Here is a 12,035-nt window from a genome sequence, read left to right on the forward strand (position 1 = left end):
TATCACTGCAATAGTTATTAACTATTACACCTTAACTTATTAACGTCTACTTTTTAATTGTTACTGCATACTTAAAAAAAGTAATTTGGTAATTAAATAAATGAGATCTCTTATAATGAGATCTTTTGAGATTTCAGAATAATTTGATGATTTTAAGATATCTTTTTGTATTTAATTTTCTTGGGTGGGATCTTATTGTAATTTTTTCAAAAAATGCATGATTTTGTCATGACTATTTATGATTTGCATTGATAAAATGATAAAATTAATGTCAATGTTGGCATTAATATATGATTATAAATTTATGAATGGAAGATAGATATAACTAAACTATGGTTTTAAAAGTGTTTTTACGATTTACAAAAAAATACTTCTGAGGTTGGCAAACATCACCATAAATTAGCAAGAAAAGGGTTATTTGCCTTCTCTATTCAGTAGCATTCCATCCTATCCTAATGGTATTTGAAAATAGAATATACCGCCAATTCCAGCGGCAACCGGGACGTGTCATATTTTGATTGGCCAATGGGTGAAACACTATATAGTGAGTAATCACTCCGGAACCGTGCCACATGTTTCGTTTTTTACCTCCCCATTTGGCCAATGTTGTCGTATGCTAACATTTTCGTTTTTAAAACGTGTTTCTGCCTCTGGGTCATCAAATTTGAAACCATTCAATTTTCACTACAAAACCCTCTAGAAAGCCAACCGCGCCTCTAGAGATACACACTCTTCTCTCTTCAGGTTTGGACCATCTGCGTTGATCTCACGCCTAAATTCTTATTTCTTCCTCTCTTTCTCTCTCTTCCTACATTTGAATCCGGATCCTGCGCTTTCGAGTCCCGCCACAAACCCTATTCCTATTTCTCTCTCTTCTCTCTCCAATCCATTTCTTCCTTCGCTCTAGATTTTCTGTTTTCCGTCCTACAACTGTGCGGACAATGAGGAAAGGAACTAAGAGGAAGATGAGGCAGAAGGAAGAATCTTCCCAACCAGAGGAAGCCAACAAGAAGCAATCAACAAAGACAACTCGAGCTAAACGAGCTAGGACCTCCAAGCCAGAGACCGAACCAGAATACTTCGAAGATCAGCGCAACTTGGTACATCGTAGTTGCTAACTATTAATCTGTGTATTTCGGATTCCTGTTGAACATGCTTCGACTTTGATTTGGCTCTTTATCTTGTATGCGCACATTGGAGATTATTGGATTTTTTTAGGTCTTTTTTTGGTTGTTTATTTTTACTACTATTAGTATTATTATTATTTTTATTTTTATCCAAATGTGTTATCTGGCATTGCCTATATGATGTACGATGCTGTTAATCGTTGAAACCAAGTTTCTAACTGAAGGTCATTCAGTTGGATGATATTGATGTTAGCTGAACCTTGAAGAAGCGCTAGATGGTAGTTACTGAGGCTATGATTTATTTTAGCTTTGCGTCATTGTGCTCTGTATTCGAATGTGGTATCAAAAACGAAGAGGTCAATTATAGCTTAGCTCTCCTTTATCTATTAAAGCTGTGTCAACTTCGTCTTCCTGGTAAACAAGTGTTTAGGCCTATTGATGTCAGCAGACAACTGAACCTTGACTATAGCTTTTTGGGCTATTTCCATTGATGGAGCACGCAGCTGTTTTCAGAATGGATATATAGTTCTAATGTTTCTATTCTCTTAAAAAATGTTGTAGATTTACTGAGTTCCTGAGCTATTGAATGTTTTTTATACTACCATCGTTCAGGTTTTAGCTTACTGCTTTTCATATAGGAAGTTGATAACTGCAGTGAGAAATGTTGTGAACTCTCATGTTTCCAATAGATAAGGAGCTGGGGCATGTTTCTAATGGGTGAAAGTATTCTTTTGATGTTATTTTGACCTTGATAATCACTTTTTTGTTGTTTTTGTCAATATTCATTGCGCAGGAAGACTTATGGAAGGAAACATTCCCTGTTGGAACAGAGGTTTGTAAACTATGTAGCTTTTCTTATTAGACATATTGATAATTGTTCCCTATTTTTCTTACCGCCTTATATAATCTAATGCCAGTGGGACCAATTGGATTCTGTCTATCAATTCAAGTGGAATTTCTCCAATCTAGAAGTGAGAAACTAGCTCATCTTTTCCTCTTAGAATTTAATTGATTGTTGATTTTTTGTTGAAGTTTAAACTTATTCTTATGAAGTTAACTTTATTAAGAATGACTGATAAAATGGTCAAATGTGTTCAGAATGCATTTGACGAGGGTGGAGCTCTGCATGGTAAAAAGGTTTATCTCTTTGGTTGCACTGAGCGTAAGTAGCTTGCAAGCTTCAAATTTTCATCATCTTAAAAGCTGGCAACTTGATTCCAAGCCAATTCCTCTTATATACTCATGATTACTACATCCAAACATCCTATCCGTTTTAATATATGCAGCTCAACTGGTCCCATATAAAGGTGAAAACAAAGTCATCTGCATACCTGTTGTGGTGGCTGTAAGTTGTCTCACTCTGTTCTTTTTGCCTCTGTACAGATAAGGAAATATGTGGTGGTTAATTGATTACTGTTTGAGATTTTTGTTGAATTAAAATTGTTTGATCTTGAAAATGTGTAATTATATCTGCGTGCTTGCCATGAGATTTTTCCCTTCCCTTTTTCCCGGTAGTTTTTATTTGGCTTAGACTAAAAATTAGTAATGCTTAAATGTTTGGGTGCTATATTGTCATTTTGAAATGATATTACTTCTATCATGCCTCATTAGTGTCGCTTGTAAATATGTCAAACCTGACAGTTTGGAATTTTAATTTATCCATTTTTTTTAAATAATATTTTTAATTGCCTCTTGTATATAGGTTGTATCACCTTTTCCACCATCTGATAAAATTGGGATTAATTCGGTTCAAAGGGAGTCTGAAGAAATTATTCCTATGAAACAAATGAAAATGGACTGGGTTCCATATATCCCATTAGAGGATCGGTAACCATCCCATTTGGCCCTTTCTTTTGAGACTTTCTTATTAAACAGTGCTCTTTGGTCATTTCTGAATCCTAATATTTATAGTTGATGGTTTAATGACTTCAACAGAGAAAGTCAAGTTGATAGAGTAAAGTCCCAAATATATATCTTGAGATGCACCCAAAGAAGGTATTGCCTTCCATCTGCCTCTTTTTCTTGCTGTTGAATGATAAGTCTGTTCCATGCTTTCTGGTCCCATTAGTATTGCAGTTTCATAGAAAGTGTTGATGCATTTTAAGTTAACACTATCTTTTGTTGTTGTTGTTGTTTTTTTTTTTTTTAAATATGATTTTTTTGCCCCTTCCCTCATTTGTTAAGTGTTTTGCGTTGAGAAACATTCTCCTTCACATTGCAAGGTTATTGGCCAATTTTCCTCCCCTTGGTAAAATAGCCGCTATTGTTTATCATTTTCAGGTGCTGAATTTTATGAGCTATTTGTCGCCTTTTTTCTTGTTCTATTTGCTTCTCACGCCATGTTCCTCCACTATTTACCTTCAACTTTCTGCATGCTCATCTGATGTTCAGTTTCATTTCTGGTGAATTAGATGATTCTTTTTCAAGAGAAACTAGTGGGGGAAGTGGGTGCAAGTATTTTGGATTTGAAAATGCTCGTGTGTGATCTTTTCTTAACCTTGCTATTAGGTTGCCCAGTTAAAAAATGACAGGTTTATGGTTATCTATCAATATCATGAGACGTCTAGTACGGTTTTTAGTTAAATCATACAATTATCGTGCTATTGTTGGAGACCCATACACTTTTCATATTTTAACTGATGAACCTCACCTCAAAACTTCCAAAGCCTTATCCTACTAGAATTTCAAACAACAAGCCTTATCCCACTAGGTGGGGTCGGCCACATGAATCACACGACGCCATCGTGCTCTGTCAATAACCCAATCCTTAGATATGTTGTTGATTAGGAGGTCTCGTTCAATGACCTCATTCAGCGTTCTTCTCGGTCTTCCCCTGCCTCTTTTTATGGGACTTCATCTTGTTTGATCCATCCTCCTCACCGGGGCTTCCAAAGGCCTTCTCTGCACATGTCCAAACCATCTTAAGCGATTTTCAACCATTTTCTCTTGGATAGGTGCCACACCGATTCTTGTCCTGATCTTTTCATTTCGAATCCTATCTTTTCTTGTATGACCACACATCCATCTCAACATCCTCATTTCTGCTACTCCGACTTTGTGCTCTTGTTTTCCTTTTATTGCCCAACATTCACTACCATACATCATAGCTGGTCTTATAGCAGTCCGATAAAATTTTCCTTTAAGTTTCTCAGGTACCTTCTTATCGCAAATAACTCCGGTAGCTTTCCTCCACTTTAACCAGCCAGCTTGTATTCTATAAGAAATGTCTCCATCAATTTCCCCATCCTCCTGTATAATGGATCCTAGGTATTCAAACTTTGATACTTGAGGAATAATTTGCTCTCCCATCCTCACCTCCAAATCCCTATTACCTTGCCTCCCTCCAAAATCACAATGTATATATTCTGTTTTGTTCCTGCTCAAACGGAAACCTTTCGACTCCAAAGTTCTTCTCCATAACTCCAAACTAGTGTTAATCTCTTCTTTTGATTCCGCCATAAGAACTATATCATTCGCGAAGAGCATGGACTTAGGGATTCTTTCTTGAACAGGTTTAGTTAGAACATCCAGAACAATGTTGAACAAGTACGAACTCAGAGAGGATCCCTGATGTAGGCCAATCTTAATAGGAAAGTCCTTTGTCTCCCCCCCAGGCGTCCTTACATTGGTAGTTACCGCCTCATACATATCTTGTATGACTTTGATATACGCAACCCGTACACTTTTCTTTTCCAAAGCCTTCCACAATACTTCTCCAAGGCGTCCTTATCCTACTAGAATGAGGTTGGCTAAAGCTTACCATACATTTATCATTTTAATTGAGGAACCTGATAGCAAAGAGATGAGGGGCTGCAGCTAAGTCTAATCGTTCTGGAATATACTTGATGTTTGCAGTGCATATCTGTCAGCGCAATTTTTTTCAAAATTGTTTAACTGATTCAACCTTAATTTTTTGACATAGCAATATGTTAATGACGGAATTGTGTTTCTTATTCTCCTTGCTTTAATACTTTAGATGATGAAATAGATTCCACCTTCCACAATTTCAAGTAAAATTTAATGACTTTAGAACCCACAGCAAATTATTTTGATATTTGGAGAGTAAATGTTAGGGTTCTATCCTATGAAATGAACATGTGTGGATTGGCTAATATTAAGTGGAAATGTTAAGAAATACAACAATTACGGAAGTTGTAGCACTTTGTTATTTTCTACCATATGAAAAAGTGTTCAGTTACCTGGTTTCATGTGCACAGCTTGATGAAATTTATTATTTTTATCTTTTATCGTATTAGTTGTTGGAATTAGCATCATAAGATTTCCCATTGATACACTTTGAGCCTTGATATGCATATTTATGTTTATGAAGATACTTGTATTTTATCAGTGATTAATCTATGTTATGCAGGTCTGCTTTAAAGCATCTGAAGTTGGACCGGCTGAAGAAATATGAGTACTGCTTACCTTGTGAGTCTCCTGTCTTTAGAATATTGTAATTTAACTGTCAATATGAATGTGTATCGAGTTGTATCTAATATCAGGGAAAAGCAAACCATTTCATATTCTAGCCATTACTACGAGATTGGATTAATCAAGGAACAAAAAACCGGACCGGACACTAAACCGGTTGAGGTAGTGGTTTAAGGGTTAATGGGTCAGGCCGGGGTCAACTCGGGATCAAACCGGTCATATTAAAATAATTTAATTTAATTAAAAATGACAAAATATAACAATAATAATAATTACTAATAACAAAATATAAAGAAATACAATAAGAATTTGATTGTAATAATAATAAAGTACAACAATATTGAGAATTTTGATCTTTATAATTTTTTCAATAACTAAAATTAATAGTTATTGATGCCAAACTCATCATCAAAATTCATTTAAATCTATAATAATTGAGATATTAGGAGTTAAATGAGAAAAATAGGATAAATATCAATATATTTATTTAAACCGGTTCAATACCGGTTTTTACCGGTTTTCACCGGTTCACACCGGTTTGACCGGTTCAATCCGGTTTGAACCGGTCTCCGGTTTAGCTTATGAACCGGACCGGACCACTGACCAGTTCACCGGTTGAACCGGCCGGTCCGGTCCGGTTTTTTTTACACTGGGATTAATGCATCAAGTAATGTCTTTATTAGATTGTACGGACTGTTATTTGATTGATGGTTGATGTTAATTATTGGCACTTAATATTGTTAATAGTAGATTCATGATTATCATCAGTTGCTGGTAATGCATTTATTCAGATAGTTATATGTGACACCTATGCAATTTACAGATTTCTACCAGCCTTTTAAGGAAGATGAACTTGAACAGAGCACTGAGGTTCAGATTATTTTTCCTGGAGAGCCAAAGCCGGTATATGTGGTGAACACTTGGATGGATTTGTTCTACATCTGGTTTTCAAGAGTTTACCTATTTTTTCTTTGATGCAGGTGTTCTGTGAATTTGATTGGGAGTTAGATGAGCTTGAGGTAATAAATTAATTCAGTATCGTTTGTAATTTAGAAAATGTCAGATGAAGCAGCTTAGAAGTGGTAGTTTGGATCCTTTTTGTTTTCCCAAACTATTGATCATGTACGTCCGCTTTTCACAATATGTGGCATTATTCTGGAGGAATTTCAATTTTTTTTTCTTATCATTTGGTGATCATTTATGCTTAATCTAACTGGCAGCCTGTTAGTACTGAGTTCTGAAGACCTTTAGCTTCTATTTTTACCTGCTCTGTCTATATTTCTGCACCTTATGGCTTGTAATGAATACATAGGAATAAAATATTTAAATTTGGAAAATTAAATGACTTTAGGCAAGGAACTCATGTTCTAATTTATGCTATGCTCTATAGGAGTTCACAGATAAGCTCATAGAGGAGGAGGAATTATCAGAAGATCAAAAGGATGCCTTCAAAGTAAGTAGTAGTTGAACAGATATGATATATTCATGCTTTTCATATGTTTAAAGCATCAAGGTATGCTGATCCTTTTATGGTTATAGGAATTTGTAAAGGAAAAAGTTCGAGAAGCAAAGAAAGCAAATAGAGAGGTACTGTGGTTGTTGCAATTGGTTCTGCACATCTAGGGTGTCTTTCTGCTATCTTACCTAGTTCTTTTCTTGTAGGCAAGGGAAGCTCGTAAGAAAGCCATTGCGGAAATGAGTGAAGAAACTAAAGCTGCATTTGAAAGTATGAGATTTTACAAGTTCTACCCTGTTCAAACACCAGATACACCCGATGTTTCTAATGTTAAGGTAGGTCCTTGGACATTCTTACAATACTTTGGGATTTCAAAATTTTCCAACATTAGTGTGAGATATACCTAATGTGAACATTTCAACTTTTAGAGTTAACACATTTGTTTATGCCCTGAGAATTATTAGGGTATGTTTGGATTGGCGTTGGATAAAATTGACTTCTAACCCAACTGACTTTTGTAACAAAAGTTAGAGTAAAAGTCAGTTAGTGTAATGCGGTTTATGTCTGGATAAGTGCTTTTAAAAAGTCAGTTGAAAAAGTTAAAAGTTGTTTGGATGATTAATAGAAAAGTTAGTTTAGTTGTAAAATGACTGAAAAGGGCATTGAGTAGTGTTTGAAATTTTATGTTTTTAATGTGATAATAGTTTAAAAAAACACGTAAAATTATTATGATAAAATATAAATAGTTTATTTGTTAAATTATAAAATAAAAATATTTGTTATGGAGAAAAATTTGAAAATACATTGTAAATAATTAATTAAATATACATAATAGACAAACATGAATATAAATTAAAATTCATTTGGTCTCTAATTAAAGTAAATGGAATCACATAACTAATTAGATCGTAAGCTTTGTACAATTTTCCTATAAGTCAGTTAGAAAAGTTGATCTAGATTGCGTTGGATAAGTCAGTTAGAAAAGTTACTTTTTTCTATAAGTCAATTAGAAAAGAAGCCCCATCCAAACAATTTTCTGAGCCACAATAAACCACAAACCTTAGTTTCACGCTTCCCCGTGTGCTTTTACTATCTGCAATGGCAATCCAAACGAGGCCTTAGTCTTTTTCTTTCTTTTTCCCCCCTAAGTAATAAAATTGATAGTTTCTGTCATAGCAATAACAAGCTATAGTTCTATCTATTCGATTGGATGGGGATGCTCTGAGTTTAATCGAGAATTTTGAGAGTCAATTTCTTAGTCCCGGCCATAAAACTGTGACATAGCCTTGCATCTATGGCTTATGTGAGGTCATTTTAGTAGCCCAAACACTTTGCTTCATCTCTGGTCATCTTCCACTTTCAAGTCCATCAAAATTGCCACTTCTATAATTGGAAGACCTAACCGAGACCACCCAAAAAAATGGGATGTACAACGCCTCCTCTTTCAGAACACTTCTGAACTTTTGATCATTTGATGAACTAAGAGGGAAAAACTAATTATTGGCTTATTGCGTTGGTTTCATTGGATTCATCCAAAATTGGATCCTCAAGCTCTTGATCGCAGTGAAGCTTCTTGCTCTTGATCGCAATGAAGCTTCTTAACTCAGTCTTCTTCAGTTGGAACACAAATCACAATCCCCAACTTCCAACTTATACCTTCCATTAATGCCTCCACAACATAACGCATAGTTCTTAATTTTTTTTAAAAATAAAATTTAAATATGAACAACTAATACACATTTATAACCAAACATTTTGAAAAAATTATTCTCAACAACAGAATAAATATCCATAAATCACAATATTGAACGCTTGAATTATGAAATAAATCAGCGCTTAGCAAATTCTGAGTCTAAGATTTATTCCGAGATATATATATATATATATATATATAATTGTAAGATAATTCCTTTTCTTCATGAAATCCAATGTCATCATAATGATGATCATCAAGAAAACCTTCAGTCCCCTCTTTATGTTATAATGTTCTCCATTTGTACGGCTAGTAGCATGTCATGAGCATGTGAATTGGAGGATGACATCGCCCTCTTCTTATGCTCTTGGTATGGTTGATGAAAATTAAATACATCAATGTTGATTGTCCAAGAATGAGTCAGATGTCTGACCTTTGCACATCACTTCAATTAGAGCTACTGATGATTATGTGTCTGGTTGTAGTGACCAGACAAACTCAACTCATTCTGTCAAACTGTAGCAAATCTATATAAGGTTGCATCGCCACTGGTGCTATTGCACAAGCAATAGCATGCTGGAAGAATACTTGGGTGTAAATGTAGCATTTGGAGCTGTATTCTTCCCTCTTCACCAGTTGATATGGTGAAGAGAAAGCTAGGCCCTTGATAGGAGAATAAAAAATTAAAGGAAAAGCTCAATTATTAAGTTTCTGTAAAGTTTACATAGAGTGCCAAAAATCAAGACTAACAGATTGCCGAAAATCGAGACCAAGTACCAGTTGGCCCATTTTCTTGACGTAAATTTTGTAAACATGTTACAAATTAAATTGCAATTTTGACAGCCATATAATATAGGAAAAAGCTATGCTCTTGGTCTGTCTTGTTCAACTTGTGTTGGTTCAACTGGTTGAAGGAATTTGGACCAAGGGTTGCATCTTTATACGTGAATGTGAGTCCTCATTTCTACCGGCAATCTTGCTTGGTGGTCAATCCTTCTTGAAAGATCCCTTTATGGTGAAGGAATAGCTGCGTAGCCTTCTCTGGGGATCGAAGATCCTCCTGGAGATAACCTTTTGGTTTGACCTTTTGCTTGCTCCTTTAGGTTCTTAAACATACCATTTGCACTTTGAATGGTAGTCTTAGAGGTTACTGTTGGCCACTTCTTTTGTCTGCTTTATTTATTGAAAAGATCCCAATTCATTGCTTTTAAATGGGTTGCCCAGTTATCTTTTCTTTGATACCAATGATATGTATTGCTGTGCTGCTTACAAATTATGGCCGTGTGGAAAATAATTCCTTTTCCATTGCACTACATTTGGGATATGAAATATTTATTATATTCCTGCAATAATAACTTAATAACAGCTATTTCTTTATTATTAATTTCCATTTAGGGACACATGACATTTCGCATTTAAAAAGTTATTTGTTTCATTCCATCCCCTTTCCCCATAAGAAAGGAATAGTTGCAACTTGCAATTGGTGCTATACTTTTTCTTGTCATAAGTCCTTGTTCCCGTTCAGAATGCTTATCTTCTTGCTCATATATATAGTACACTGGTATTTTGCAGTCCCCATTCATAAACAGGTATTACGGAAAGGCTCATGAGGTTCTGTGATTGACCCCAAGGCGAAAATGGCAAAAAAGTTTGCTGGCTTGTCTTGCCTACTGCGACAGGGATTTTGGTTTTTATAAAGTTCAGCAGGCAACCACCTTGTCGCATCCGATTTTCCTTGTGACAATAGGTTTCTTAAGGAAAATACGATGCAACAATGTACCTTAAAACCTAGTGAACAAAAGTAGGAGTTAAAGTTAGGAGGAATATGAGATCTGTTTTGAGATTCCAATTTGTAGAGAAGTTTGATTCCCAGGGGCTTCAATTTCAGTGGCTCTTGCCTATCCTTGTTAGGCCAGAGATCATTCTTTTTCTTCCCATTCATAGTATGTTGTACGACGTTTATTTAGATGCTGCAAAGGGAAATGAATTTATTTCCTGTTCGTTTTATGTGGTTGGACTCCATCTCAACACTTCTGGACTAGTCATGTAATGGATAGGGGGGCTAAGAAAGCTTCATCCCTTGAATGGGCTACAGTTCCCCTTGACGCTAGTGAATTAGCAAGCACTTTCATTGGTTCAATTTCGTTACGTCTACATCCAAGTTATGTGCGCTTCTCATAGTTGTTATGCGCTGAGTTGGAAAGGGAATGAATTGTTATGTAACATGGAAGTGTAATTATAGGATAAACTTTTTTTTTAATTTGTTGCGAGTGATGTTCGAATTATAATTATAAACTTTATTATGGATGGCAGTAAATGTTAGGTTCTAAACAAACAAAAGCATAGTTGATTGTCCATGATGTTACTAATAGCCATTTGAATACCTAACCCAGTTAAATGGTGCTCCTTCGATTTTATTTATGTATTTGGAAGAAAAAATCTATTTATTATGTTTGCAAGTCATTAATTTTTTAATATAAATGCATTATTTTATTTATTATTTATTATTGTGTAGAGTATTACTTTATTGGAAAAAAACACATTAAATAAGGATATATTTGAAAAAGCTGTCAAATTAAGATAGAATTAATGAACTTTAAAAACTTTTTTTTTTATTTGATGAAATATATATATTTTTCTGATACAAAAGAGAGCAGAGCTCAACAACTAAAAGAAATCAACTAGGGGAAATGAATCCCATACGCTCAGAAGTCACTTTGAAAGTCCTTCCTTTGCTAGATAGTCAGCGACCTGATTCTTCCTTCTAATAAATCTAATATCCAGGTTCCAAGGATGTCTAATGAGATTTCTAATTCGTGTCAATAAAAGACAGTTATTCTCGACCCGTTCATGATTTGTTAAGATATTGACCAGATTTAAGGCATCAGACTCAAGAATGACTTTTCCAAAGCCCATATCCCATGCAAGTTGCAATCCTTTATAAATGGCCCATTTTTCAGCTTTATACAGGCAGCAGTGGCCGAGATACTGTGTGAAGCCAGCCACCCAATTGCCATTATGATCTTTGAGTACACCCCCACAAGCTGCTCTGCTGGAAGAAGAGGAAACAGCCCCATCCACAATCAGTTTGATCCAATTTACCGGGGGTGGTTGCCATACTTGAGGGCTTTGAGAATCAGCCCCGTTGTCTAACTCATCACTATTGGTTTGGACATAACTTCTCCAGCAACTACGGATAAGGAGAGCAGGTTCCTCCGGTTTGACAAAGTTCGAGTCAAAAGTCACCTCATTCCTCCATTTCCAGAGTTTCCAAATAGTGATTCCCCATATTAAATTCCAAGTGTTATTATTACCAATTCCGAACTCT

General features: G+C 35.3%; 1 protein-coding gene across 1 annotated transcript; it reads left to right on the forward strand.

Annotated features, from left to right (window-relative positions):
- Window positions 1–671: 671 nt before the first annotated feature.
- Window positions 672–10,714, forward strand: LOC114714488 (protein HEAT INTOLERANT 4). The gene is made up of 14 exons (XM_028899227.1): window positions 672–1,100; window positions 1,921–1,959; window positions 2,045–2,098; window positions 2,226–2,289; window positions 2,414–2,472; window positions 2,830–2,954; window positions 3,063–3,122; window positions 5,497–5,555; window positions 6,382–6,461; window positions 6,539–6,577; window positions 6,949–7,011; window positions 7,098–7,145; window positions 7,221–7,349; window positions 10,280–10,714. Exons 1-14 carry the CDS (start codon window positions 942–944, stop codon window positions 10,325–10,327), a joined length of 1,026 nt encoding a protein of 341 aa, XP_028755060.1. The 5' UTR covers window positions 672–941; the 3' UTR covers window positions 10,328–10,714.
- The last annotated feature ends 1,321 nt before the right edge of the window (window positions 10,715–12,035 follow it).

This window comes from Neltuma alba, unplaced genomic scaffold (genome assembly GCF_004799145.2).
Source record: "Neltuma alba isolate B1F8T4 unplaced genomic scaffold, ASM479914v2 tig00011509_pilon, whole genome shotgun sequence".
NCBI classification, from domain to species: domain Eukaryota; kingdom Viridiplantae; phylum Streptophyta; class Magnoliopsida; order Fabales; family Fabaceae; genus Neltuma; species Neltuma alba.